The sequence below is a fragment of the Indicator indicator genome, chromosome 39, assembly GCF_027791375.1.
Source record: "Indicator indicator isolate 239-I01 chromosome 39, UM_Iind_1.1, whole genome shotgun sequence".
NCBI classification, from domain to species: Eukaryota; Metazoa; Chordata; class Aves; order Piciformes; family Indicatoridae; genus Indicator; species Indicator indicator.
This window is the reverse complement of record NC_072048.1, coordinates 1,086,363-1,112,161: the sequence shown is the minus strand read 5'-3', so window position 1 is coordinate 1,112,161 and position 25,799 is coordinate 1,086,363. Positions and strand designations below refer to the sequence as shown.

Here is a 25,799-nt window from a genome sequence, read left to right as displayed (position 1 = left end):
AAAATTCCCAGGTCAGTGCTGGGGCCGCGGAGGGGCAGGGAGCAGCCGGCGCCGTGCCTAGGGCTGCCCTGGCAGCCACTTCCCCGAAGGGCCAGGTGGGGATGGCACCTTGCCAGGGTGGGGATGAGGCTCCCAATGCAGCCAGGTGCTCAGCGCTGCACACAGGGATTCTGGGCACAACCTGGCCCTTATGGCACCCAGTGGGGCAGGATCTGGTCCCAGGGTGCTGAGCTGAGAAGCTGTGGCCCTGGGCAGGTGCCTGGACAGGGTCTCACCTTGGCCACCTCCAGCTGATCTCACCAGGATGGAGGTCACCCAGGTGGTGCCTGCCCTGACACTGGGCTGAGGGGCTTGGGCAGCTGGCACAGGAGATGCCCACATGGGCTGGGGATGGCAGCGGTCCCAGAGGGACACCGCCCATGAAATGCCACAGTCCCCTTGCCCGGTCACCCACGGATGACCCTGCAGCACTGGGCACCAGCCAGCGAGCAGTTAATGAGTCACCAGCAGCACCGACTCAGCACCCACTGCAGTACCAGGGCTCTGCTGGGCACCCAGGGCCACACCGGGGGGCGCCGCTGCCTGCCAGCCCCGGGAAAGCCCCGCGGGCAGCGGGGAGTGGGCAGCGGCCGGAGCTCCCGGGACTCGCAGGGTGGTGATTAAGACAATGAAGCAATCGGGGGGGGGTTGCCACATCGGTGAGAGCCCCGCGGCTGCTATAAATGCCCTGATCGATGAGGCCGCCCCAGAGCCGGGGCAGGAGGGAGCCGTGCCGGGCCGGGCCGGGCCGTGCTTGCTGGGAGCTGGAGACACCAACTATGTCCTGCCTCACCCGTGAGTACCCTCCCAGTGCCACCCCCAGCACCTACCTGGGCACCCACTGCACCTCAGCACCTGCTGCCTCCTGGCCCTGGCACCCTGCTGCCGGTGAGATGCAGGCAGCGCCCAGTCCCCCTCCCCTCGTTCCGAGGGTCCCTGCCCCGTCCCCAGGCTGCGTTGGTGCCACCATCGTAGAACCATCCCTGGGGGGGCACCCAGTCGCCGAGCCCAGACCCCGAGTCGATGTCCCCGAGATGGGCACTGAGCCGCTGTCCCCACAGGCGTTCTGGCGCTGCTGCTGGGCACACTGCTGTGGGCACCGTGGCGGGCACTGCACGGGGCACCGCTGGCAGAGCTCTCTGGGGACCAGGACTTCCAACTCTTCCTGCACAAGAACCTGGAGTTCACTCGCAAGATCAAGGGGGACGTGGCAGCGCTGCAGCGCGTGGTGGTGAGTGCCAAGTGCCCACGGGGGGGAGGGGTGCAGTGCCCATGGGTGCTGTGGGGTCGCAGATAAAGTGACCTTCCCCTCCCCAGCCTTATCAGCAGCACAAGGCCAGGAGCCGGAGGTGTCCCCTCCGCTTCAGCCTCCCACTGCGCTGCTCAGCCGCGGGGCCTGGGGCACTCGTGGGGGCCTGAGGCACCGGTGGGGTCTTGGGGCGCCCGTGGGGGCTGTGACCACGGTCATGTCCCTTGGTGACCTGTGGGCACCTCACCGGGCACATCCCAGCCGGAGCAGCTGCCCCGCGGTTTGCTCTTGTCCAGTCCCCGTCTCATCAGCTGGCATCTCGCCCGTCCCAACCCTCCCCCTGGGTGGGCTGGGGGCGGTGCCACAGTTCGGCCTGGGGTGGCAGAGGATGGCAGCACCCCCCAGCCTCCCTGAGCCTGTACCCCTCTCCGCAGTGTGACACATTCCAGCTGTGCAAGGAGGAGGAGCTGCTGCTGGTGCGGCAGCACCTGGGCATCGCGCAGGCAGCGCTGGAGCAGTGCCACAGCCGCACCTTCCAGGCGGTGAGTGCCAAGCCTGCCCCTGCCACCCGCCGCCCGCCCTCAGCCCCGCCCCTGCTGCCTCCTGCTCGGGGCGGCCCGAAGCCCACCGCGGCTGGGCGGCCAAGCTGTGCCAGGCTGACCACGCTGTGCCCACCTGCAGGAGGCCTGCTTCAGCCAGATCCGCAATGGGCTCCGTGTCTACCACGGCTCCCTGGCTGCCATCCTGGAGCTGCTGCCCTCCCATGCCAACCTGGTGGAGACGCTGCAGCTGGATGCTGCCAACCTCTCCTCCAACATCCAGCAGCAGGTGAGGGAGGGGCTGAAAGATATGGGGGGCACAGGGTGGGCACACACAGGGGCTGTACCCCTGGGGAGGGCACATGGTCTGTAGCCCTGGGGAGACAGGGAGGGGGCACAGGGCTCTGCAGCCCCCCGGGGAAATGGGGAGGGCACAGAGAGGCACTGCTGGGCTTGCACCAATGAGGAGGGCACACAGGGGCACTGGGTCTGCACATGTGGGGAGATGAGAAGGGCAGAGGGTGGGCACAGGGAATCCTTGGCAAGACAGGGAGGGCACATGAGGGCAATGGGTTCAGCACCTCAGGTAGCTGGGGAGGGCACATGGGGGCAGGGGGTCTGCATCCCTGTGGAGATGGGAAGGGCACACAGGGGCACCACCAGGATGCCACTACCCTCCTAGGGCATCTCTGAGCCTGGCACTGACCTGCTGCCTCTGTCCATCTGCAGATGGAGGACCTTGGCCTGGCCACGGTGACATTCCCCACGGAGGCTCAGAGCCCCCTTCCCACCTTCTCCTCCCACTTCCACCACCAAGTTGGAAGCTTCTTCATCCTGGCCAACTTCCAGCGCTTCCTGGAGACAGCCTACCGGGCACTGCGGCACCTTGCCCGCCTCTGATGCCCAGCCCTGGCACCACTGCACCCTATTTATTGATGTCCCACCCTGAGCAACCCTCTCAGGAGCTGCCAGCTCTCTGCCTATTTAATATTTATGGCTATTTAATATTTATCTGGCTGGGGGGGGGGGATGACCCCCCCTCCACCCACCCATGGGACCCCCACCCCGAGCAGGGTGCCCAGCCCTGTGGTGGCATCGGGGAGCAGCTGCCTGTGGGCAGCATTAGCCTTGTTTAATATTTAAACTAAAGAGTATCTCTGCTACGAGGTCTGGGAGCTGGGCAGAGCCCTCCCTGAGCACCACCTCTGCCTTGCTTTCCCCTCTCTCCCTAGGCTGGCATGAGGAGCTATGGGCACCCCCTGCAGCAAGACCCCATCCGTGGATGCCCTGCTTCAAGCCGGGGGTGCCCAAAGCAGCATCCCCCTGTCAGGGGGGGTAATTCCATTAGGCATAATTACACTAATGAATATTTATTAGCCATGAGGGGAGAGAGGAGAGGCCGGGAGGTGCCACGGGGGCGCAGCAGCCTCCCAGGATGAGGTTTTAGTGCCAGCAGCTGTGCCTCTTCCCCTCTAAACTCCAAGGTATTTATTGTAGTTTAACTTATTTGTGCCCATTTCCTGCCCCGGGGGTGGGTGCCAGCAGCTCCCCCGGGGCTGCGTTGGCACCGAGTTTTGTATTGTATTTATTGCTGCAGCTGGGGGAGCCCCAGGCAAACATTTGCTGTTTTTTATATATGCCTTAGAAAATATAGAAATAAATTCTTATTTATGGCTCCAGAGTCTTGAGCTGTCTGCATGGGGGGTACACTGCATGGGGGGCCACACAGAGAGATGGGCATGGAGGAATGGGCACACATGGGGCTGGCATTGGCTCAGTGGTGCCCAGCCCCAGTACAAAGCAGCACCCCCAGCCCTCTCACCCCTGCACTGTGGCACAAACCCTCCCCCCCCCACTCCCCGAGGGCTGGGAGGCACCCAGGGGGTGCCCGGATGTGCCTTTCTGGAGGTGGCAGCTTCCTCCCATGCCCGGCAGCGTCACTTGGGCAAGAGCTGATTCCTAGAAAGCACTGGAGCCTGCCAAGGCTGACCCTGGCACCAGCGCCATGCCAGGACCCCTGCAGCAGCTGGTGTGGTGGGGGCTCGGCCCTGCCTTGGCAGCGCAGAGCATCCCCATGCCACGCAGGGAGTGCCAGGAGGGCAAGCAGAGGTATGCTGAGTGCTCTGCAGTGCTGGAGCTGACCTGGGCACTGTGCCCTCAGTGTGGGCTCTGGGGTTGGTGGCAGCTGTGGGGGTCTGGCCTCCCCTCTTTTGGGAGTCTGCCCCAGAGCTGCCCGGGGCACTCCTGGAGCCCTCCTGGTGCCACCGCCACGGGCTGGGGACTTCCAGCAGTGAGGAAAGCAGCTGATGGACAGAGGGCTGTGCCCGGGGCAGCTGGCAGAGTCAGGAGGCCTGGGCATCTTCCCTCGCCCTGGCGAGCCCCAGAGCCATCCCATGGCCTCTCCCCACTCCCTCGTGGGTGTTCGGCCGCCCTGGGCTGTCCCCGCGGCCGTGGGTTTGCCCCAGCGGCTCCCGTGGTTGGGTCCTGTGACCGCCGGCACCGCCGCTCCGCGCTCAGCCCAGCCCCGGGGCAGCCGCGGCCGCGCTCCGCTCGGTGGCAGGAGGGTCCTGTTGCTGCCTTCTGCCAACTGGCCAGCCCGGGAAGGGGCAGGAGAGCCCCAGGAGAGCCCCAGGAGAGCCGCCGGTGACAGCCGAGGCTCCTTCCTGCCCCGGCGCTTACAGGAAGCCCCTCCGGCCCCAGCCCCTTCCTGGAAGGCGAAGCTCCGGGAGCCAAGCACGGAGCTGCCGCCGGCAAATATTGACAGAGGGCTGGGTCCTGCTCTTTGCTCCGAGCTAACGGTAAAGAGCTGCCCCCGGGCCAGCAGGAGCTGCCACCGGCCCTGGGCAGAGGGCAGTGCCAGCAGGACTCAGGCCCGGCTGTGGCACAGAGTGGGCACTGAGCCCAGCTACCACCAGCACCACTCTGCCCTTTCTGGTCAACAAAGCAGAAAACACAAAGGAAGGGAGGGGGGTGAAGGTGTCCTGGTGCTGCCACCCTCTCAGGGTCAGGGCCTGGGCACAGATAGAGGTAGATTCAGCCCTGTGGAGCAGCCTCTGCCAGCCTGGCACTGCCAAGGCCATGGTTACTCACTGGTGCCTGGGCTGAACTCACTCCCAGGGAGGAGTTTCCAAGCAGAATTTGCTCATAGCTTGCAGCAGGGCAGCAAAATCTCTTCCACTCCACCCAGCAATGGCCTTGGCACCAGGGGCAGCCTCCCCCCCTGCTGGGCTCCCAGAGGGGCAGGGGAGCAGAGGGAGGGGGGCAGGGGGGCAGGGGCAGTGTGATTTCCACCCCCTGCACAGAGCAGCTCTTGGCCACCTGCTCTCCCCTCACCCCCAGCAGCAGATGAGGGTGTGGGGAGCTCCCAGCCCCTGAGCTGCAGTCAGGAAGCCAAAAAGCAAGGAAGCAGAGCCTGGTTCTAGGAAAGGGCTGCACTGATGATAGAAAACAAAGCAGGGGGAGGGGGTCTCAGTCTCTGGCAGCTCAGCATGAGGGTAATGGCCCCAGGCAGGGGCAGGCTGAGCCTGCAGGGACATCAAGGCTGTTCCAGGATGCTCCAGGCTGTCCCAGGCAGCCCAGGGTCTCAGGGATGCCCTCTCCTTCCAGGCAGAAGGGCCCAGCCCTGCTCAGAGGGCAGCAATGGCCTTGGCAGCCACCCTGCGGCCCAGGGGCAGGCTGAGGTCTGTGATGGCCAAGACAATTTTGGGGCTGGACATGGTAGAAACCTTCACCAGCTCTGAAACCTGCCAAGAGAGAGCAGAGACAAAGTGAGGCCCAGCATGGAGCCACCAGAGCTGGGCCCAGGGGATGCCAGCCCCTGGGTGTTGCCTGTGCCCTGGGGCCAGCACCTCAGGGTGACCTCTGGCTAGGGGGAACAGGTGATGGCCACAGGACTCACCATGGTGAAGGGCATGAACTGGAGGATGCTGCCACGGCTGCCCTGCTCCAGGCAGTCCACACACTCCTCCATGAACCACTGCACAAACTGGGTGTGGGTGCCAGCAGTCTTGGCCCCCAGGATGGAAGAGATGAGCAGGAAGAGGTTTGCTGTGGAGAGAGAGCACCATCAAAAGCTAGGCCAGTTTGGGGAGGGGGAGGGGGGGCTGGGGGTGGCCCCAGCCTCCCCCAGAGGTGCCAGATGGCCAGCAGTGTCTCAGCATGGCTGCATCTGTCCCCAGAGCCAAGCCCTGGCACCGGTGCCCCCCTTACCTAGCACCCTGTTCAGAGGGTCTCTCATGCTGACGCTGTGGAGCTGGGAGGCAGAGAGCGAAGTGCTCATGGAGCGATCTGGTGGGGAGGAGAGCAGGAGTCAGGCTGGGAGGGAGGCTCCAACAGCCTCTTGGCCCCCCTGGCAGTGCCAATGTGCCCACCCTGGCCATCACCAGCCATTCAAGCTTGCCCAGCCCTTGTGCTCCAGGAAGGGCTTTGCCATGAGCCATGGGGTTTGGACCATGGCTCCTTGGCACCCTCTGTGCACAGAGCAGCAGAGTCCCTGCTGCTTGGACACAGCAGGGACACCCAGCAGGCATCAGCCTCTGCCCCATCACTGTCCCTCTCTGCCAGGCATGGGCAGCCCTGGCAGGCAGCCCAGGCCCACACAAGCTTGAGGAGGGCAGATTGAGAGTGGACATCAGGGAGAGATTCTTGGCAGTGAGGGTGGGGAAACACTGGCACAGGTTGCCAGGGAGGCTGTGGCTGCCCCCTCCCTGGAGGTGTTCAAGACCAGGCTGGATGAGGCCTTGAGCAGCCTGGGCTGGGGGGAGGTGTCCCTGCCCATGGCAGGGGGTTGGAACTGGATGAGCTTTGAGGTCTTTCCAACCTCTTCCATGATTCTATGCCCCAGGCACGATGGAGCCTGGGGAGGGCTCCAGCTGCTGCTCTCAGGGTGTGACATTTGGCTCTTGCACAAGCCAGAGCTCCTCTGAGCCTGACCAAGCCTGATGGCATCTCCAGAGCATGTGTGGGGCCAGGAGTGTGTCCCTGCCTGGCTTTCACTGGGGCTGTGACTCGTCCCTGCTGCCCAGCCTGGGCAGGAGCGGTGTTCCCCCAGGAGAGGAGAGCAGCACTGCTCCTGCTGCCTGTGGAGCCAGCCAGATGTTCAACAGCTGCACAGCAGCCCTCAAACCTCACTCTCAGGGTACAATTCAGCTCCCAGAGCTGAGGCACCTCCAAGGGACCGGCAGCAAATCCTGGCACAGACCACAGGGGGTTATAAGGAGGAGAGGAAATGGCCTCAAGCTGCACCAGAGGAGGTTCTGGTTGGACCTCAGAAGCAACTTCCTCACTGGAAGGGTTCTCAAAGGCTGCCCAGGGAGGTGGTGGAATCCCCATCCCTGGAGGGGTTTCAAAGGGGCAGAGATGTGGTGCTGAGGGCCATGGCTTAGCCCCAGCCTTGGCAGGGCTTTGAGGATCACCAAGTTCTTCTCCAACCAAAACCGTTCTGTCACCTGGCCCCAACTGAAGTCCCTGCTGGGTGCTCCTGCAGAAGAAGAACTGAGGTGACCTCCAGTCCACCAGGACAGGGATCTCCTGGGCAGGCTCTTGTGGAGACCCTACAGTACACAGCCAGTGCCCAAAGCAGCAGGAGCTACCTCCTTGTGCTCACCAATAAAAGCAAGAAGATTCCTCCCACACTTTTCTCATGGAATCATCACCTCCCTGCCTGCTGCAGGAAGCAGCATTTCCACATCACCACAGCAAACAGCCCCAATAAAAAAAAGAAACAAAAAAAGTCCTGAATGTCAGAGTGGGAAGAGGTGGAACTGCCTCCAGAGTTAAAAAAAGATAAGGAAAGAAAGGGGAAAACCCCAAATTGCAACAGCAGTGAAACAGAAACCACAGCTGGAGGAGTGAGCTGAAAACTGAAGAGCAGCAGGAGAAACAACGACCCAAGGAGCTTCCTGACTGCCTGCCCAGGAGCTCAGGCAGCACACGTGGGAGCTGTGACTGGCACCAGGCCTCAGAATCCCCCTGGAGTGTCCTCCCAGAGCTGTCACAGCCTGGGGCACTGTGCTGTGGGGACAGAGATGGGGCAGCAGGGACTCAGCAGCTCCATTGGCTGCCTCCTTAGCAGCAGTGGGATCCCAGAATCACAGAATGGGTTGGAAGGGACCTCAAAGCTCAGTCAGCTCCAACCCCCTGCCACGGGCAGGGACACTTCCCCCCAGCCCAGGCTGCTCAAGGCCTCATCCAGCCTGGCCTTGAACACCTCCAGGGAGGGAGCATCCATGACCTTTTCCACCCTCACTGCCAAGAATTTCTTCCTGATCTCCAGTCTAAAGAGAAGCAGAGGGACATTTCTGTGCCAATGCACATTTCCCACCCCAAAAAGGAGCAGGCAGCAAGGTGGTGCCTCCCCCAGGAGCCCCCTCCCCACCCACACTCACTGGGGCTGGAGAGGATGTTGGCATCCTCCTCGTTGGAGCTCAGCAGCCTCATGAGCTTGGAGGGTTGAGTGTCATCCAGGGGGAAGAGGCTGATGTAATCCTGGGGGGGAGAGCAAAAGGGCTTCAGCCCCACTGGTTCCTCTCTGAAGGAGGTACCCTAGCCCCCTGCCCAAGGCTGAGACCCACCCTGGGCTCCACACAGCCCCACAGCCCTGGGCTGTGATCTCAGTTCACCTCCAGCATCCCAGCCTGAGCCAAGCACATTCAGACCACCTCACCGACCCCCCTTCCCCAGGCAAGAGCAGGGAGAAGTCTCTGTTTTAAGGTCTAAAGATCTCAAGGCAGCCCAGAGAAGCCAAACAGGGCTGGCTCTGGTCTCAGCTGCCCACTCCCTCCTGCCACCATCACCTCCTGCTCACAGCCTCCACCCAAAGTCTCACCTCAATGTCCTCCCGGTGCCTCTTCCTCTGCCTGCTGGAGGCCTGCCCCTTGTTGTGAGAGGAGTAGGAGCTCAGGGCACACCAAACAGAGAGCCTGGGGACAAAGCAGGGACACTGCCAGTGCTGCCAGCCCACTCAGATGGCAGTGTGAGAGCAAGAGAAGGTGGCAGAGCCAAGAGTGTGCCCTGGGACGGGACACACCAGGGCCCTGCTCCATGAAAGGCAGCAGGGAACAGGCCCAGGACACAAGCCAGGGCCAGAGCAGGAACTGGGGCAGCTGGGACAGGGGTCCCAGCATACAGCATCTCCCCACCTCCACTAGCAGGCCCCAAGGAGATGATGCCCACAGGTCTGGGGTCTTACTTGGCAAGGGCCTTTCCCGGAGGGTCCATCAGGGTGTGCCACTTGGAGGAGTCTGTCAGCAGGTTGGGCAGGATGTGGCCCAGCAGGGTCAGTGTCAGCTGCTGCATGTCCAGGCAGAAGATGGCATAGAGCAGCTCCACAGCCCTCAGGGTATGCTCCTTCCTGGTCTCCTTCAGCAGCTCCTGCCAGGCCACAAGCAGGAATGAGGGAGGCAGGGGGCACAACTGGGCCTGCTCCAGACACAACTCCTGGGCACTACCAGAGCCTCAGCACGGTGCTGGCATTCATGGGCAGCCCTTACCTTGACCAGGTTGTTGCAGAACCAGTAGACCCCTCCCATGTGCAGCAGGGTGTCAAAGATGTGGATGGAGTGGCTGTCAGCCCAGCCCTTCTCCAGCACCCTGGTGAACACTGTCACCAGCACCTCCTTGATCGGCTTCTTGGGGGGCAGCAGGTTCCAGTAGGGGATGGGGTCCATGCCCGTGGAGGGGAACTTGATCTGGGTGGCTGTCTGCTGCAGCACATCTGCACACATGTGCTCCAGGATGGAGCTCATGATCACCACCCTGCAGTGGGCACAGCAGGGCTCATGTGGCAGGAAGGAAGGGGGCAGGCAGGGGGGAGGAAGGGAGGAAGGGAGGAAGGGAGGAAGGGAGGAAGGGAGGAAGGGAGGAAGGGAGGAAGGGAGGAAGGGAGGAAGGGAGGAAGGGAGGAAGGGAGGAAGGGAGGAAGGGAGGAAGGGAGGAAGGGAGGAAGGGAGGAAGGGAGGAAGGGAGGAAGGGAGGAAGGAAGGAAGGAAGGAAGGAAGGAAGGAAGGAAGGAAGGAAGGAAGGAAGGAAGGAAGGAAGGAAGGAAGGAAGGAAGGAAGGAAGGAAGGAAGGAAGGAAGGAAGGAAGGAAGGAAGGAAGGAAGGAAGGAAGGAAGGAAGGAAGGAAGGAAGGAAGGAAGGAAGGAAGGAAGGAAGCAGAGCACCTCCCCTACAGGGACAGGCTGAGAGGGTTGGGGCTGTTCAATCTGGAAAAGAGAAGGCTCCAGGGAGACCTTCTGGTGGCCTCCCAGCACCTGAGGAGAGCTGGGGAGGGACTTTTGGCAAGGGCTGGGAGTGCCAGGATGAGGGACAATGGCTTTGAGCTGGGAGAGAGGAGATTGAGACTAGAGATGAGGAAGAAATTCTTGCCAGTGAGGGTGGGGAGACACTGGCACAGGTTGCCCAGGAAGGCTGTGGCTGTCCCCTCCCTGGAGGTGTTCAGGGCCAGGCTGGATGAGGCCTTGAGCAGCCTGGGCTGGTGGGAGGGGTCTGTGCCCATGGCAGGGGGCTGGAAGGAGCTGATCTCTGCAGCCCCTCCCACCCCATCCCAGCGCACTGCGGGGCGGGGCCGGGCGCTCACCGCTCGTTGTAGAACTGCAGAGTGCTCTCCCCGTGCAGGGGGGTCGCCAGCTGCTGGATCATCTGCAGGGACTTCTCTCTCTCGTCCAGGCCCAGCATGCGGACGTGGGCCACCAGCCAGGCCACTGCACACACAGCCATGCTGCACACCTTGCCCTTGATGCTGTCGGTGATTTTCTGGCGGCAGAGGGGGATGAGGACCCCAGGGGTTCACCTCAGTGTCATCTCCCACAGCCGCAGGCTCCAAGCCCTTCTCTCCTCCAGGAGGTGAACCTGCCCCTGCCAGCCCCACTGCCACCACCGGGGCAGCACCGAGGGGCTGGAGCTGTGCCAGCTCTCCACCCGAGTCAGGAAGGAGGCAGCAAGCTCTGTGGTGGCTGCAGGGAGCGTCCAGGGCAGGGGCAGAGGGCACCTTGGCCACTCCTCAGGAGACAGCACAACGGCAGTGCCCCTGCCCCACACCACCCTCCCAGCAGGCTCACCTGGATGGACTCAAAAGTGAGGACTCCGTTCTCCCAGGCGTTGAGGATCTCCAGGATGGCAGCTGAGATGCTCAGGCAGGCCTCATGCCACTTCATCTGCCTGGCAGGGAGGAGAGGAGGCCGGGGGGGGGGGGGCATTCAGAGTGGCCACAGAGCCAGGGAAGGTGGGGTGGGGGCTCCCCCCTCCTGCTGTGCCCCAGCTCTTACACCAGCTTCATCTCGGAGGAGTTGTTGAGGAGGGCAACCAGGGACTCCACCTTGGTGGAGTCGGGGCGGAAGCAGGGGTGGTCGGGGTTGAGGATCTTGCCCTCCTCGGGCATGCAGGTCAGCATCCAGGTCTCAAAGAAGGGCACCTCGCCAGGGGGGCTGGACTCTGACAGGATCACCTGCAGGGCAACCACCACAGGTACTGCCTCGCAGCTAGCACCCCACTGGGAGCCTGCCAGAGAGAAACCTACACCCTGGGGTCTGCCCCCGCACACTCCGGGGTCTGCCCCTGCACACTCTGGGGTCTGCCCCTGCACACTCCGGGGTCTGCCCTGCACACCCCGGGATCTGCCCCTGCACACCCTGGGGTCTGCCCTGCACACCCCGGGATCTGCCCCTGCACACCCTGGGGTCTGCCCTGCACACCCCGGGATCTGCCCTGCGCACCCTGGGGTCTGCCCTGCACACCCTGGGATCTGCCCCTGCACACCCTGGGGTCTGCCCCTGCACACCCCGGGATCTGCCCTGCGCACCCCGGGGAGCTCAAGGCCGCGGCCATGGGAACAGCGCCGCCTTGTGGCCTGCGCGCAGACAGCTCCCAGTAAGGCACTGGTCAGCCCCAACCGAGGCACTGGTTTCCAGTCCGTGCCCTGGGGGTTTCCCCCTCGATCACAGGACTCCCCGTGGGGGAACCACAGCATCTCCTGGGCAGATGCAAGGCCAGAACCTGTCCCGAGGGGCTGTGAGGTCACTGCTCCCTGCCCAGGAAGAGTCACTTGTGCCCTACCCACTGAGCTGTGCTCAGGGTCCCCAGTGCCAGCTGGGACATGGCTCTGTGGGGCTGAGGTTGTACAGATCAGGATTGGAGCAGAGAGCCTGGGATCAAGGCATAGAACCCAGGACGAGAGTGCTGAGCTCAGGATTGGGTGCAGGGCCCAGATGGCAGCCAGCTGGGAGGGCTCCTGGGAGGGGACACCAGGCGGGAGGGGACACCAGGCGGGAGGGGACACCAAGCGGGAGGGGACACCAGGCGGGAATCCCACAGCCTGCTCCCCACTGGCACCCCAGGGACACTATTTTGGGCCAAAAAAGCCCTGTTTTGAGCAGCAGCTGCTCAGCAAAGTCATTCCGGGCTGGACTAGGGGGGTGGGGATGAGCCCTGGCCACATCTGCTGCGAGCTGCCTGCAGCCAGCCCCTCCCCCGGCCCCGGCCCTGCTCCCCGGGGCCGGCCCCTGGCCCCCTGCCGGCCCTGCCGGTGCCGTTTCGGTGCCGTTCCGGTGCCGTTCCTCCTCCCACAGCACACAAACAGATGGGGGAGCCTGGGACGTTTCTCATGCAGCTCAAGTGCTGCTTCCTGAGCAGGGCTGCAAGTTCCTCCTCTCCATGGGGGGAGGGCTGCTGATGCTCAGCCTGGCTGCATGGGGCCCCCCCAAAACCCAAACCAGAGAGGCAGTGCTGGGAAAAGTTCAATCAGACCAGAGCCAGCCCGGGGAGGGGGCAGGAGGCAGTGCTGGCACTGGTGCCAGGGAACCAATGAGAGCCCAAGCAAAGCCCTCAGGAAGGCTGCAGCCACCCCTGCTCCATCAGCTGGTGCTGACTGCCCCTGCAGCGATGGATTCTGGGGCAGGCAGGACTGGTTGGCTCTGCCCCAGGTGCCAAGGTGGTTTGAGGGCCGATGGGCACAGGGACAGTGGCAGGCTGGCCGCTAGAGGAGGCTGGCAGGCTGCAGAGCTGAGCCGGCAAGGGCAGAGCCCCAGCCCTTACCTCGGAGCCGTAGGTCTGGGCCACATGGCAGAGCATGAGAAAGGAGATGTCAAAGAGCAGGGCCCGAACTGGAGCAGATTTGGCTGAGAGAAGAGAAACAAAGAGCTGGGAGAGCTCCAGGCGGGGCACAGGGAGGCAGGCAGGAGCCCTGCGAGCTCGGGGAACAGGATCCTGCTTCCTCCAGGCAGCTTTCCTAACCCTCAGGTGCATGTGTGTGAACCAGGGGTGCCAAGTGCCTCCCTCCAGCCCATCTGCCTCCTCTCCAACCCCCAAAGCAGCTTTGCCGCCCTCAAGTCAGGCAACCCCAGCCCACCCCTGAGCTCCCCCCACACGAGGAAGGTCAGAGCACAGCTTCATCACTGCAGTCAGAGTCCTTATCTGGGCTCTGTGCTGACAACATCATCCCTTCCAGGCAGGCAGCAGGACAGGGCTGGCCTGAGGGGCCCCCATGAGCTGGGGAGAAGCAGCTGAGCCCCCCCCTGAGCAGGGAACACCCCACAGTCAGGATGGCCACATGTGAGGGCAGCAGGTCCCCAGGTGCCCAGATCCACGCTGGCATCCAGCCACGTGCCCCCCATGCCAGGCTCCCTGCCCCCAGCTGGGCCTGGCGGGGTTCAGCTGACTCTGGCACCACAGCTAGTCCCAGCGGAACTCAGCTGGGCCCCACAGCACCCCCCCAAACCCGGAGCAGTGTGGGGGGCACAGCTCCAGCCACCCCCACAGACACTCACAGCCTTCGCCGCCGATCTGCTTGGTGAACTCGTTCAGCCTGGAGGGAGCAGAGGGGACACAGGGACGTGGTGGTGACAGGAAGGGAGGTGGCCCCTTCCCCCCACCCGGATGGGCAGGGGGCTGCCCCAACCCTGCAGAGCCCTTCCTGCACCCCAGCCCAGTGGGCAGGGACCAAAGCAGGGCCCAGCTCTGCAGACAGCCTCTGGGTGCAGCAGAGAGAGCCACAGGGCACAGTGACAGGAGGTGAGGGGGTCCCTTCCTACCAGCCAGGGGGGCTGCAGCCCCCCTCCTGCACCCCACCCCAGCGGGCAGGGCCCAGCTTTGCAGACAGCCTCTGCGTGCAGCAGGGCCAAGCCACCTCCTCCCTCTCTACCTTTGCTCCCCTGCAGCCAAACAGGTCCAGCAATGCTGCCTCTGCCCACAGCCTCTCTCCAGATCCTGCCTGGCTGCGTGGGGCTCTGAGCCTGGCTCTTGCCATGCCCCCCTGCCACCAAGGCTCCAAAGGGCCAGGCTTGGGGGGGGGCTGGAGCTGCCCCAAGTCTCCCCACTGGAGGAAGCTCTCACACAGCCCCACATGCCAGGGCACTGCTCAAAGCAAGGCACAGGGGGATGGGGACCAATGGCACAGGCAGAGGGAGTGCCCTGGATCCCAGGCTGTGCCAGTGCCACTGGTTCTCTTCACACCCTGAAACCAACCTGCCCTGGTCAGGCAGGGCGGCTGGGGCAGGGATAGGGGGTGCAGCCTCCCTGAGACCAGACAGTAATGGAAAGATTTGGGTGGGAAGAGACCTTTAAAGGTCCAACCCCCCTGCAGTCAGCAGGGACAGCTCCAACTAGAGCCCCAAACAACCTGGCCTGGAATTGTTCCAGGGATGGGATAGCTCCCACCTCTCTGGGCAGCCTGGGCCAGGGTCTCACCACCCCCAACATCAAAAGCTTCTTCCTTCTCTCCCTCTTTGAGTTCAGACCATCACCTGTGGTCCTGTCACACCAGGCCCTGCTCAAAACTCTGCCCCCAGCTTGCTGTAAGCACTGAAAGGCCTCCAGAAGGTCTCCCTGCAGCCTTCTCTTCTCTCACTGGGGCTCTGCTGGATCCAGTGCTGCACAGCCACTGGGCCAGAGGCACATCCAGCCCTGTCTGGGGGTGAATTTGTAGGGGTCCCCACTCTGCCCAGCCCCACTGGTCAGCACCACCCAGGTGGGCACTCACTTGATGAACTTCCGAGCAAAGGACTTCAGCTTGCCCGTGGCTGCTGCTGCTGCCAGCAGCAAGTCCAGGCTCTTCCCAGACAGCATGTGACCCAAGACCCCCAGCAAGCCCTCAGGGGACTTGGAGTGGTCTGCATCCATGGTCTACAGGAGAAAAAAGAGAAAGAGAGGGGAAAAAGAAGTCATGGGGAAGGTGTGCTGCAGAGCAGCAGCAGAGCCCCAGCCGCGGGGCAGGGCTGAAGGGCTGCCAGAGCCGTCCCGTGAGGCCTCGCTCCGTGAGCAGGGCACAGGGGGGGGCTGGGGAAGCCCTCCCAGTGACCCACAGGGCTCAGGGAGATGGCAGTGGCAGTGCAGAGGAGCATGACCAGCAGCCAAACATCCTCTGGAGGCAAGGAGAATGATGCAGGGATGGGAGGAGGAGCCTGTGGGGAGCAGGGGAGATGCACGTGGGGAAGCAGCTGAGAGCAGGAGGGGCAGAGCTGGCTGGGCCCAGGCTGCTGGCACTCAGCAATGTGCCACCTGACAGCTCCTCCAGCTTGCTGGGAAGGAGGAGGGGAGCTCCTGGTCTCCATGGCAGAGCAGCAAGGCTGGGAGTGATTCCTCCCTTTCTCTATCCCAGCACAGGGGGAGATCTGGCACCTCCCAAGCACTGCCTGGGGCTGCTGGGAGCAGGCTCTGGGGCCAGGCCACCTGCCCAGGCTGGACACAGGAGGGGCCTCACCTTCAGGATGTTGGTGACAGTTGGCTCAGCCCTCAGGATGAGGCCAGGGTTGGGCTGGATGTTGGCATTCTCTGCTGATTTCAGGTGTGGAGCATGTTCCCTGTCTGCATCCCTGGGGGATCCACAGGGAAGGGGCCAGTGAGCAGGAACTGCTCAGCCTGCCCCTCCACTCCTCCTCATGCTCCACCACCACCACCCCAAGGGAAGGCCACCACCACCTCAGGCCACCAGCTGCTGTCATTCTAACAGGACAGACTTTGGCTGTGCTCGAGCTGCCACTGACAGCAAAGCTTCATCCCTCCAAGCCACCCTGCCCCAGCTGCATGGCAGTGGCACCACAGCTGCCTCCTGACACTCCCCCACCCTTCCAAGAAGGACAAGGAAGATGAGGTGCCCCAAGTCCACCTGGTCCCCAGCCTTGGGAGGGATGGAGCTGTACCTTTTGGCAGTTAGGTTGTTCATGTTGGCCTCTGACAGCAGCCCCTGCTTGTTGCACTCCTGCAGCAGCTGATACATGCAGTTGCAGCTGGAAAAGAGAGGAGAGCACTGCTGCAGCCCTGGGTGATGCTGCAGGGCAGGGGGACTCCTGGGTTGTCCTCCCAGCCCTGCTCCCACCCCTCCAAGGGTACTGCAGGGCCTAAAGCAGCTCCAGATATCACACAGCATCACTCAGCCACCAGACACTCACTGCCTCCCTCATTTGGCAGCATCAGGGCCTCGAGGAGGAGGATTTGGATCAGAAAGTGAAAAAGCCTGGCCAGGAGCTGCCCCAGCAGCTCACAGCACAGCTCCCAGCAGAGGAGATGGGCTTGGGGTTGCCACAGGCTGACTGCAGGCCAGCCCTGGGCACGCTGAGCACTCACTTGCATCGCTGATCCACTTTGTCCAGCAGAGGAGTGAGCTTCAGCAGGAACTCGAAGGCACAGTTGACATCCTCGGTGAAATCCTGCTGCTCACAATGCCAAGAGCTCAGCTCAGAGCCAACAGAAGCCTCTCTCTTCCCCTCCCCCACCACCACCTTGTCTGTTAGACGAAGGCTGTGGAGCATTTCCTACCCCCAGGCACCCCCAGCCCAGTGCTGCAACGAGTAGACAGCTCCAGCTGACAGCCCCCCAGGGCTCACCTTGTCCCCTTGGGGATACTTCTTGAGTTTGACCAGGACCTGGGGGATCTGAAAGACACAAGGCAGGAAGTGAGAGACCAAGGCAGAGCCAGTGCTGCAGGCAGGACCCCCACAAAGCAGCAGCCCCCACAAGCAGCCACCTGCAAGCAGGCTGGACCCAAAGGGTGGTGGGAGTGGAGCTGACTCCATGTGGAGGCCAGTCACAAGAGCTGCTCCCCAGGGCCCAGTGCTGGGCCACTGCTCTTTGATGTCTTCATCAATGATCTGGGTAAGGGCATCCAGGCACCCTTGGAGCAGCAGTAGTGTGGCCAGCAGGAGCAGGGCAGGGATTGTCCCCCTGGATTAGGCACTGGTGAGACCACACCGAATGTTGGGTTCAGTTTTGGGCCCCTCGCTCCAAGGCGGCCATTGAGGGGCTGGAGCAGGTCCAGAGAAGGGCAACAAAGATGGGGAAGAGAGACCCTAGACAGCAATGCTGATGCTCAGTAGGTTGCAGAATAGCCAGGGCATGGCAGGACAGGAGAGGAGAACAAATTCTACCCCAGCATTCAGGGCTCAGCAGGGGCTGAGCAGGCAGGGAAAAGGTAACAGCAGTGCCAGGGCTGGGAGCTGTGTGCCTGTGGTGGGGCTGGCTCCTACCCTCAGGAAGGTGAAGGCTGTGGAGCTCTGTGCCTGTGGTGGGGCTGGCTCCTACCTTCAGGAAGGTGAAGGCTGTGGAGCTCTGTGCCTGTGGTGGGGCTGGGCTCCTACCTTCAGGAAGGTGAAGGCTGTCCACTTCAGCTCCTCTGTGCCCTCTGGGGACTCGATCAGGCCCACAAAGCAGGCCTTCCAGATCTCCAGCACGAAGAGGGGGGTGGGGATGCGCTGCAGGGCACAAAGGAAAATCCACCCAGTGCTGGAAAGGCCATAAAGTGCTTCCCTCCCAACCACAGCCAAGCCCTGAGCCCCCTGTGAAGCTGTGGATGGGCTCCTGCTGCTCCCAGCAGCTGCATCCATGCCCTTGGAGCAGGGTAAGCACTGGGAGGTTACAGCTGAGAGCTGCAGCAAGGTCCTGGTCCCACAGCCCAGCCCCAGCAGAACAAGATGCCATTTCCCTACCTGCATCCTCTTCACCATCATCAGCTGCTCCACCAGGGGCTGGGTCTCTCCTGTGAGGTTCATGGTGCCCTCCAGCAGCACCACAGCATGCACAGTGGGGAAGCCAGTCTTGTTCAGCTGCTCAGAGTGCACTGACAGCATGGTGGGGATGCTTGGGGGCAGAGGACAGCACAGGGTCACTGCAGCCCTGCAGGGATGGATCCTTGCTCCTCCTGCCACATCCTCCTTTCCCAGCCAGACCCCTGACCCGTTGGCTGTAGCTCCTTTGCCCCACCATAGCCTAGGCCCTGGGAGCAGTTCCAGGGGGATTCAGGTGAGGATGGCAGCCCTGGTGTGGCCAGAGCAGCTGAGGGGTGGTGAGGGGCCCCAGAGTCACCACAGGAGCAGCCTCTGGACAAGACTCTGTCACAGCAAGTCAGCACTAGCCCTGCCCCCTCTCCTGCCCCAGGGCCTTCTGTCAGCCCCAGCTCAGTGCTGGTGCAGAGGTCTGAGCTGGGAAGGGACAGGGCAGCAGGGAGCCAGTGTGGAGGGAGGCAGGAGGTTCTCAGCCCCCACACGAAGCAGCTCAGTCCTGTTTTACCCTCCAAGCCCCCTGGAGACAGCATCACAAAGCTACCTCTTGGTGAGGGAGATGCAGTCATCAGCCTGGCTTCGCAGTGGGGAGCTGCTGAGGCTGCTCAGACTCTCCCCCAGCTTGACAAGAGACTGCTCCACGACGCTCCAGGAGGCTGGGGAGGGAGGAGAGGCAGTCAGTGACAGGCTGGGAGGCCAGGCAGGCAGTGCACCTCTGCTAGCCCAAGCTGAGGGACTACGTGGCCCCCAGCAGCTCCTGCTTCAGGCCCAGCCTGGCACAGCCTCTGGGCCAGATGCAGGCACCGGGTGAAGGTGCAGGGCTGTGCCAGGCACGCTGGGGGGGCACAGGACATGCCACACACTCAGGAACAGCTCCTGCAGCCTTCACATTAATTCTGCTGCTCTTCCAAGGGCAGCACAGAGGGAAGGGAGGGGGCAGAGGGTGGCACAGAGCCAGGGAGAAGACTGTTATAGCAACAGGGCTGGAAGATGGATGGGCTTGGAGCTGCAGGGCCAATGCGGCAGGAGCCGGGCAGGGGGAAGGGAGAGGTGGCAAAAACTTCTCCCCGAGGTAGGGGCCAGGAGGAGGAAGCCCTGGCAGCGGGCACGGGGCAGGGCAGAGGCAGTGACATACAGGCCTCCTCCAGCTTGGCAATGTGGATCAGGGCACGGTTCTTGGTGCTGCTGAGCATCTTCTCCAGCCGCTCCAGGCACATCTTCAGCTGGCTGTCGGCTGCCACCTGCTCCAGAGGCTCCTTCAGCCTCTCGCCGTAGAAGGTGGCACAGCGCAGGAGCCAGGTGAGGGCACTGATCAGTGCCCGGCACAGCCCAATGCACTCCTCTGCCTTGCCATGGCAGCTGGGAAGGGGACAGCAACAGACCTGGGATGAGTCTGGAGGCACAGACACAGCTCAGGGATCCCAACCCCACACTTCCCAGCCCCAGCCTGGCAGCTCCTCTGCCGCAGCTCCCAAGCGGCGCAGCCCCGAGCATCCCCTGCTGTGCCAGGGGACATCAAAGCCTGCCCAACACTGCCTCCTCTCTGACCACTCTCTGCTAGAGGGAAACTTTCCAAGCCTCTAATGAAATTATCTTGCTAAGAGAGGCTCAGCATCGATCAAGGCGCTGCGAGAGGTGAGCAAAGCTTTCCCCTCCTGATGCACAAATCATCGGGGCCAGAAGTTTTGATCAAATTAAGCAGAGGATCAGATTAGGCAGGGACTGGATTAAGTGCCTGGCTCTGCAGTTGGCCAGCAACAGCTCCTTGTCAACATCTGTGACTGATGCATATTCATTGCTGCTGCTTCATTTCATCTAATTGAAGAGCTGCTACCTTCCTCCTCCTCCTCCTCTTTCTCTTCATCCTCCTCCTGTAGCCCTCTGTCGCCTGCTCTCTGCTCCAGCCTCCCAGCAAAGGCTCTCAGGGGTTAACAGGAAGATTTCTGAGCTTACTAAAAAAGTTTGGGCTTTTTTTTTTTGTGGCCTGAATTGTCTGGACTCCCCTGGGTCCTGCAACACCAGCGGAAGAGCACGAAGCAAAACAAGGCAGCTGCCTGGGGCAGCTCAGGCAGAGCTGCCAGACAGGGCCCTGGGAAGCTGCAGAGGCCACACAAGAGAAGCCAAAGATCCTGAGGGGACAGATGGCCTCAGGCCACAGGGCTCCTGCCCACCCCTCTCCACCTGAGCTGAGCAGGAATATGGCAGCAGAGATATTTCTTCCAGAGCAGCCTCCCAAGCGCTGCTGGGGTTTGGGACTCCCTCTGCTCTCCCCAGGCTGGCAGCCACAGTGGGGACAGCAGCTTGGGAATGGAGGTGGAGCTGGAGGAGGAACCTGCCCCCTTCTGCCGGGTGAGTGCCCCAGGCACCAAGCCCCAAGTGCCAAGCCTGGGTACTGCCCACCTGGGGCCAAGGTGAGAGCTGGAAGGGCCACACGGTACCTGAGGCGGTCACAGAACATGTCCATGATCTCCAGCAGGGACTGGACACACAGGTCCCGGGAGAAGTCATCGAACTAGAGCAGGAGAAGAAGGAGGGAGTTCAGATGGGGGCTGCTGGGCTTCAACAGCTCCAAACCCTAACTCAGCTCCTTCCTGCAGGGGCTGGGCTGGGCTCTACTGCCCGTCCTGGCAGCTGCCCAGCAGCCACTCCAACAAGAAGTAGGTCAGAGCTGTCCGACGGCTGGGTCGTGCCCTCTGAGCTGCTGTGGGAGGCAACCAGGCCACGGCAGCAGGGTCGAGGCTGGGCTCTCTCAGCAGCTTCCACAAAGCAGCATCGGGGGCTTGAGCTCTAAACGCGGCGGAGGCTGGATGCCAGCCCGTGTGCCCACCCCCGGCTCGGCAGGGCTGGCAGCCTGTGCCAAGAGCGCGGCCGCGGGGCTGGGAGGCCGGTGGGCAGCAGAAGCGCAGCTCCCCGCCCCCTCGCAGAGCAGATGGAGCCGCCCCGCCGGGCCGGAGCTAGCCCGCGGCTCTCTGCTCAGCCCATGCTGCTCTGAAGGAGGAGGACTCAGCTCTCAAGGTCAGCTCTGCCCAGCCTGCCGGAACGGGCAGCCACGGACAGCCAGGGCAAGGGCACCGAGCCCGCACCGCCCGCAGCAGCTCTGCCGCTGTGCTGGATGCCAGCCGGCACCACGCTCCCCGGGCAGTACCCGAGGGGTGCTGAGCCAGCTGGAGGGGTCCCCATCCTCACCAGGGCTTTGTGGGATGTTTATGACACAGCCCTAAGCTGTGGTACCCCAAAACCAGACTGGCATCACAGGGCTACTTGCCCCTTCTGTCCCCCAGCAATCACAGGGAGGAAAGAAATTGTCCCCCCTTGAATTCTTCCTCTTTAAATCATCCCCCCTCAAATTCTGCTTTAAATCATCTCCTCTCAAATTCTTCTTCAAATCATCTCCCCTCAAATTCTGCTTTAAACCATCCCCCCTCAAATTCTTCTCCCTTAAACTCTTCCCCCCTAAATTATTCTCCTCCTAAATTACTCTTCCCTTAAATTAATCTCCTTTAAATTATTCTCCCTTCAATTATTCTCCTTTAAATAGTTCTCCCTTCAGATCAGAGGTCACCCTGACAAAGCTGCTGCCCGAGGAGGCTGGGGGCAGGGGGGGGCCTGGGGCAGCCTGCAAGGGGCTACCACTCCCCCCACTCCCCACAGAGGAGCCCCAACCACCGAGCAGAGGCAGCCACAGAGGGCTTGTCCCCACCAAAGCATCACAGGGGCCACCAAACCCCCGTGGGAAGCCAGCTGGCCTCAGAGCCCATGGCTGGGTGCTGGCAGCCCTCCCTGGCTGGTTGTTTTCCCATCGCCAGCTCCAGATGCCCAGGGCACTGCCAGCACCGGCGGGCACAGAGGGCTGCGGTTTCCGGCAGCCCGGGCGTGGTTTGACACGCAGGGTGCTGCGGGGCAGGAGCCTGCCAGGCCCCACACGATGGAGGGGGGATGGGGGAGGCCTTCACAACCACGGCAGTGCCCCCTGGAAGCAGAGGAGGTGGCAGCAGCCCTGTCCCCAGCGGGCCAGGGGAGCGCTCTGGTGCGGGGCGGCGCTGCTGACTCAGCAGAGGAGGTCGTTTTCCACTTGACCTATATTTGGTGAGAGCGCTGGGGAGGGAAATGGATCCACGGGGGCCAAAGAGAACAACCTCAAAGCAGCACCTGCCAGAGCCATACCTTGCTGATGGCCGTCAGGACCGTGGAATACGACACCATCTAGGAACGAAAAAAAACCCAAACCAGCAGTGAGGCAGCGGCCGGGCAGCGGCGGAGCCTCAGCAGCAGCCCGGCCGGCAGCGCCCTGCCTGGGTTGCTGAGGAACGGCAAGGTCAGGGGCACGGCCCCGCTGCCTGTCCCCCCCCCAGACAGGGCTGGGGCTGTGCCGCTGAGCCGGCACAAATCCAAAGAGACGTTTTTAGGTGACGGCTGATTGGTTTCACACAAACTCCCGGCGACGTTCAGCGCCGCGGCTCAGGCGCCGGCAGGGCTGAGGGTTCCCACCCCACCTGCAGCCCAGCGAGGGGCAGAGGCTATTTCCAGAACCCAGCCCTGCCTCGGGCACACCTTGGGTCCTCCACCACCTGCCCCAGCCCAGGAGAGGCACGGGTGGGAGACTGAAGTACTCAGCACCCCCCAGTGTCTCTGGCCACCTGCTGAGCAGGGCTGCAGGGAGACAGCCAGCCAGCAGCAGCCCGCGGGGAGGTGGCAGGCAGGGGGTGGGTACCTGGGAGCCTGCAGGCAGGGGGTGGGTACCTGGCAGGCAGGGGGTGGGTACCTGGGAGCTGATGGCATACTTCAGGTAGGACAAGATGAGTGGGTTTGGCGAGGGCCCGATCATGGCCTGCTCCAGAAGAGCCTCTGCAAGCAAAGGAGAGGGGCCAGGAGGTCCCAGGTCAGCACATCCATGGTGCAGGGACACTCACACACAGCCCTGCTCTGCCCTCATGCCACGGGAAAGGTGGCAAGGATGGATTGTACCAACCCCAGTGACTCTGCGCTGCTCTTCCCCAGATTCTACTGAATCCCACAACTTCCTGATCCCCCCCCATGGCAAAAGCCAGTGTATAATTCAGGCAGCGTGGAGCAGCCTCCTGCTAACTCAGCTCTATCCCAGGCACCCTGGCCCCAAAACGCAGCCTGCTGCTCTCCAAACACATTCCCCTCCCTCCCACGACCTCCCCAGGAGGTTCTCGCATCCTCCACCGAGTGATTTTTCAGCTCTGGCACCTGGGGCTGAACTCGGGGCAGACAGTGCCCTCCCCCCAGCCCCCCTTCCCCCCCGCCCCCAGCCAGGACCAGCCCTGCACGTCTGGCCCTCCCTGCCGCCGGCTGCCTGCCAGCGCCGGGGCCGGTGCAGGCTGGAGGGGCTCTGCCCGTCCTATCTGCTCAGTCAAGCCTTTAATTGACCATTTGAACTATGGCAGAGCACAGGAACCACCTCCGGAAAGCAGGCCCCGGGCTGCTGCACGGCCTCGAAGTAGGTCAAAGCACCCAGATGCAAGAGGGGGCAGGAGCTGTTTGGGAAGTTGTTGCCCCAAAGACAACGAAGAGGAGGAGGAGGAGCTGTTGCTGGATGCCAACCACGGGAGCAGGAGACTCCCTGGGTCTTGCTGGAAGGCTGAGGCCTTGGCCAAAAGCATCCCAGCTCGAGGACAGAAGGCTAATGGCAGCCTTCCCCTCCCCAGCTAGTCAGGGAGTGTCAACTCGAGCCAGCCACATGCTGCTCCCCACTGCAGAAGTGTCAGCATAGATTTGCTGGGCACCACCGTGATCCTGGCAGCCCGTGCCAGCTTCTCCTCCTTTGTGCTTCCCATCTAAAAGGCAGGAGCTTGGGAAAGGACAGCTCCAGGGCCTCGGCAGCAGCCTCCCTGCCTGCCCACAGCAAAGCTCCTGCTCCCTGGATGGCCTTGGTGTCAGTGTCCCTCCTTGGAAGTTCCCTTTTGCAGCCCCTTTGAGCCAGTCTGTCACCTCCAGCCCCACAGCTCCAGCTCAGCCTCTCCAGCCCCACAGCTCCAGCTCAGCCCCTGCAGCCCCACAGCTCCAGCTCAGCCCCTGCAGCCCCACAGCTCCAGCTCAGCCTCTCCAGCCCCACAGCTCCAGCTCAGCCTCTCCAGCCCCACAGCTCCAGCTCAGCCCCTGCAGCCCCACAGCTCCAGCTCAGCCCCTGCAGCCCCACAGCTCCAGCTCAGCCTCTCCAGCCCCACAGCTCCAGCTCAGCCCCTGCAGCCCCGCATGGCATGGGGCTGAGCACATCCATGCTGACAGCAGCACAGGTAGGGGACAAAACCAGTTTGAGGGTGGAGTTTGACAAAACCCATCAGAAAAAAAAAAACAAAACAAAACTGGTGGGGAAAGGTCCCTGCCTTGGTGTGGGGTGAGGAGCATCTCTGCCTGCAGCACAGCTGTTTCCCTTTCCATCCCCTGGTGCAGCAAACCCTCTGTTTATTTCTCCAGGGCTTGCACACACATGCTTGCTGCACCAGGGTGAACAAAAAAAAAAAAAAAAGAAGATTAAATGAAATAAATTCCCCCCCCAAACAAACCTAGCAACAAGTTTCTATAATTGGCATAAAAGCCTGGCAAATCTTTAAACCACAGAGCTCAGCAGGTACCAACGTTTGGCAGGATTCATGTCAAACGCCCTTGAATAGGGATGGGAAAAGAAAGCTGGGGGTGGGAAGCAGCACCTGGCTCCTTCACAGAGCTTTTCACTCCCTTGGCTGGACACAGTGACAGGGCAGATGGGGTCCTCAGCCCCTCTGGAGGGGGGAGAAACTGAGGCAGTGAAGGGAACCTGCGTGTGGCGATGGAGCAGAGCGATTCGTTTTGAGGCCAGGCTGAGAGAGTTGGGGTTGTTCAGCCTGGAGAAGAGAAGGCTCTAGGGAGACCTTCTGGTGGCCTTGCAGTGCTCAAAGGGGGCTACAGGAAAGCTGGGGAGGTACTTTATCAGGGAGTGTGGGCATAGGATGAGGGGTGATGGTTTTAAACAGACAGAGGGGAGATTTAGGTTAGATGTTAGGAAGCAAAGTTTGATGATGAGAGTGGTGAGGCACTGGAACCAGGTGTCCAGAGAAGTTGCAGATGCTCTGAAAGTGTTCAAGGCCAAGCTGGATGAGGCTTTGAGCAGCCTGGTTTAGTTGAAAGTGTCCTTGCCCATGGCAGGAGGGTTGGAACTGGATGATCAAGAAGTTCCCTTCCAACCCAAACCATCCCAACCCAAACTGTGGAAGAAGATGCCCAGGGAGGTGGTTGAATCCCCATCCCTGGAGGTGTTTCACAGAGGCAGAGATGAGGAGCTAAGGACCATGGTTTAGCACCAGACTTGGCAGAATTAGAGATTGGTTGGACTCCACGATCTTAAAGGTCTTTTCCAACCAAAACAATTCCATGATCCCAGTCACCTTACCAGAAGCATTTCAACTCCCATCACTTGCCCCAGCCCTCCATCACAAGCTGAGCTTTAGGCCCTGCTTAATCTCAAGTCCAAGCAACAAGACCACCGTTAGAAAGTCACCCCAAGACAAAAGCCCAAACCACCCCATTTCTTCCCACCTGCATTGCCCCCAACCCCACATTCCCTGAGACTTCTTCCCCCAGCCCCACACCTCCCAGACCTGCCAGGTTGAGGATGTCCCAGGTAGCCCCACGAGGGAAGAACTTCTTCATGTTGATGGCCCACTGATAGTCGCTCCATCTCTCCTTCCAGGCCTGCAGGATGGCCTGCTTCAGGTTTACCACCTTCATAGCTCTGCAGAAGGAAGAGAGGAACGGGTCAGAACAAGCTTTTTGAGGAGGGGGGCTAAAGATAGAGAGGTCTGGGGTAAAGCTCCTGAGGCCGCAGCCAGGCCTCAGCCACCCCAGCGCGGATTGAGAGGACTCCAGAGCCGGTCCCCGTACCAGAAGTACAGGCTCCCACCCCGGAGACGCCCCCAACCCCGCCGGTTCGTCGCTTCCCTACTAGCCCTCACCTTCCCCCGGCACCGCAGCGACCGGCCAGAGC

At 62.1% G+C, this 25,799-nt stretch overlaps 2 protein-coding genes across 2 annotated transcripts; one reads left to right on the top strand and one right to left on the bottom strand.

Annotated features, from left to right (window-relative positions):
- The first annotated feature begins 734 nt into the window (after window positions 1-734).
- CSF3 (colony stimulating factor 3) lies at window positions 735-2,727 on the top strand. The gene is made up of 5 exons (XM_054396800.1): window positions 735-927; window positions 1,101-1,270; window positions 1,723-1,830; window positions 1,970-2,116; window positions 2,557-2,727. The coding sequence occupies exons 1-5, from the start codon at window positions 735-737 to the stop codon at window positions 2,725-2,727; spliced, it is 789 nt and encodes a 262-aa protein (XP_054252775.1).
- Window positions 2,728-5,453: 2,726 nt separating this feature from the next.
- MED24 (mediator complex subunit 24) lies at window positions 5,454-25,799 on the bottom strand. Its single transcript, XM_054396798.1, is given in 26 exon segments — window positions 5,454-5,570; window positions 5,726-5,874; window positions 6,037-6,141; window positions 8,214-8,313; window positions 8,654-8,747; window positions 9,017-9,198; window positions 9,318-9,582; window positions 10,405-10,580; window positions 10,886-10,985; window positions 11,093-11,271; window positions 12,858-12,940; window positions 13,589-13,626; window positions 14,800-14,942; window positions 15,520-15,631; window positions 15,959-16,045; window positions 16,383-16,465; window positions 16,643-16,690; window positions 17,393-17,506; window positions 17,741-17,891; window positions 18,357-18,468; window positions 18,948-19,171; window positions 20,251-20,324; window positions 21,977-22,015; window positions 22,575-22,657; window positions 25,414-25,547; window positions 25,768-25,799. Coding segments are annotated over 25 exon segments (2,988 nt in total). The 5' UTR covers window positions 25,544-25,547; window positions 25,768-25,799.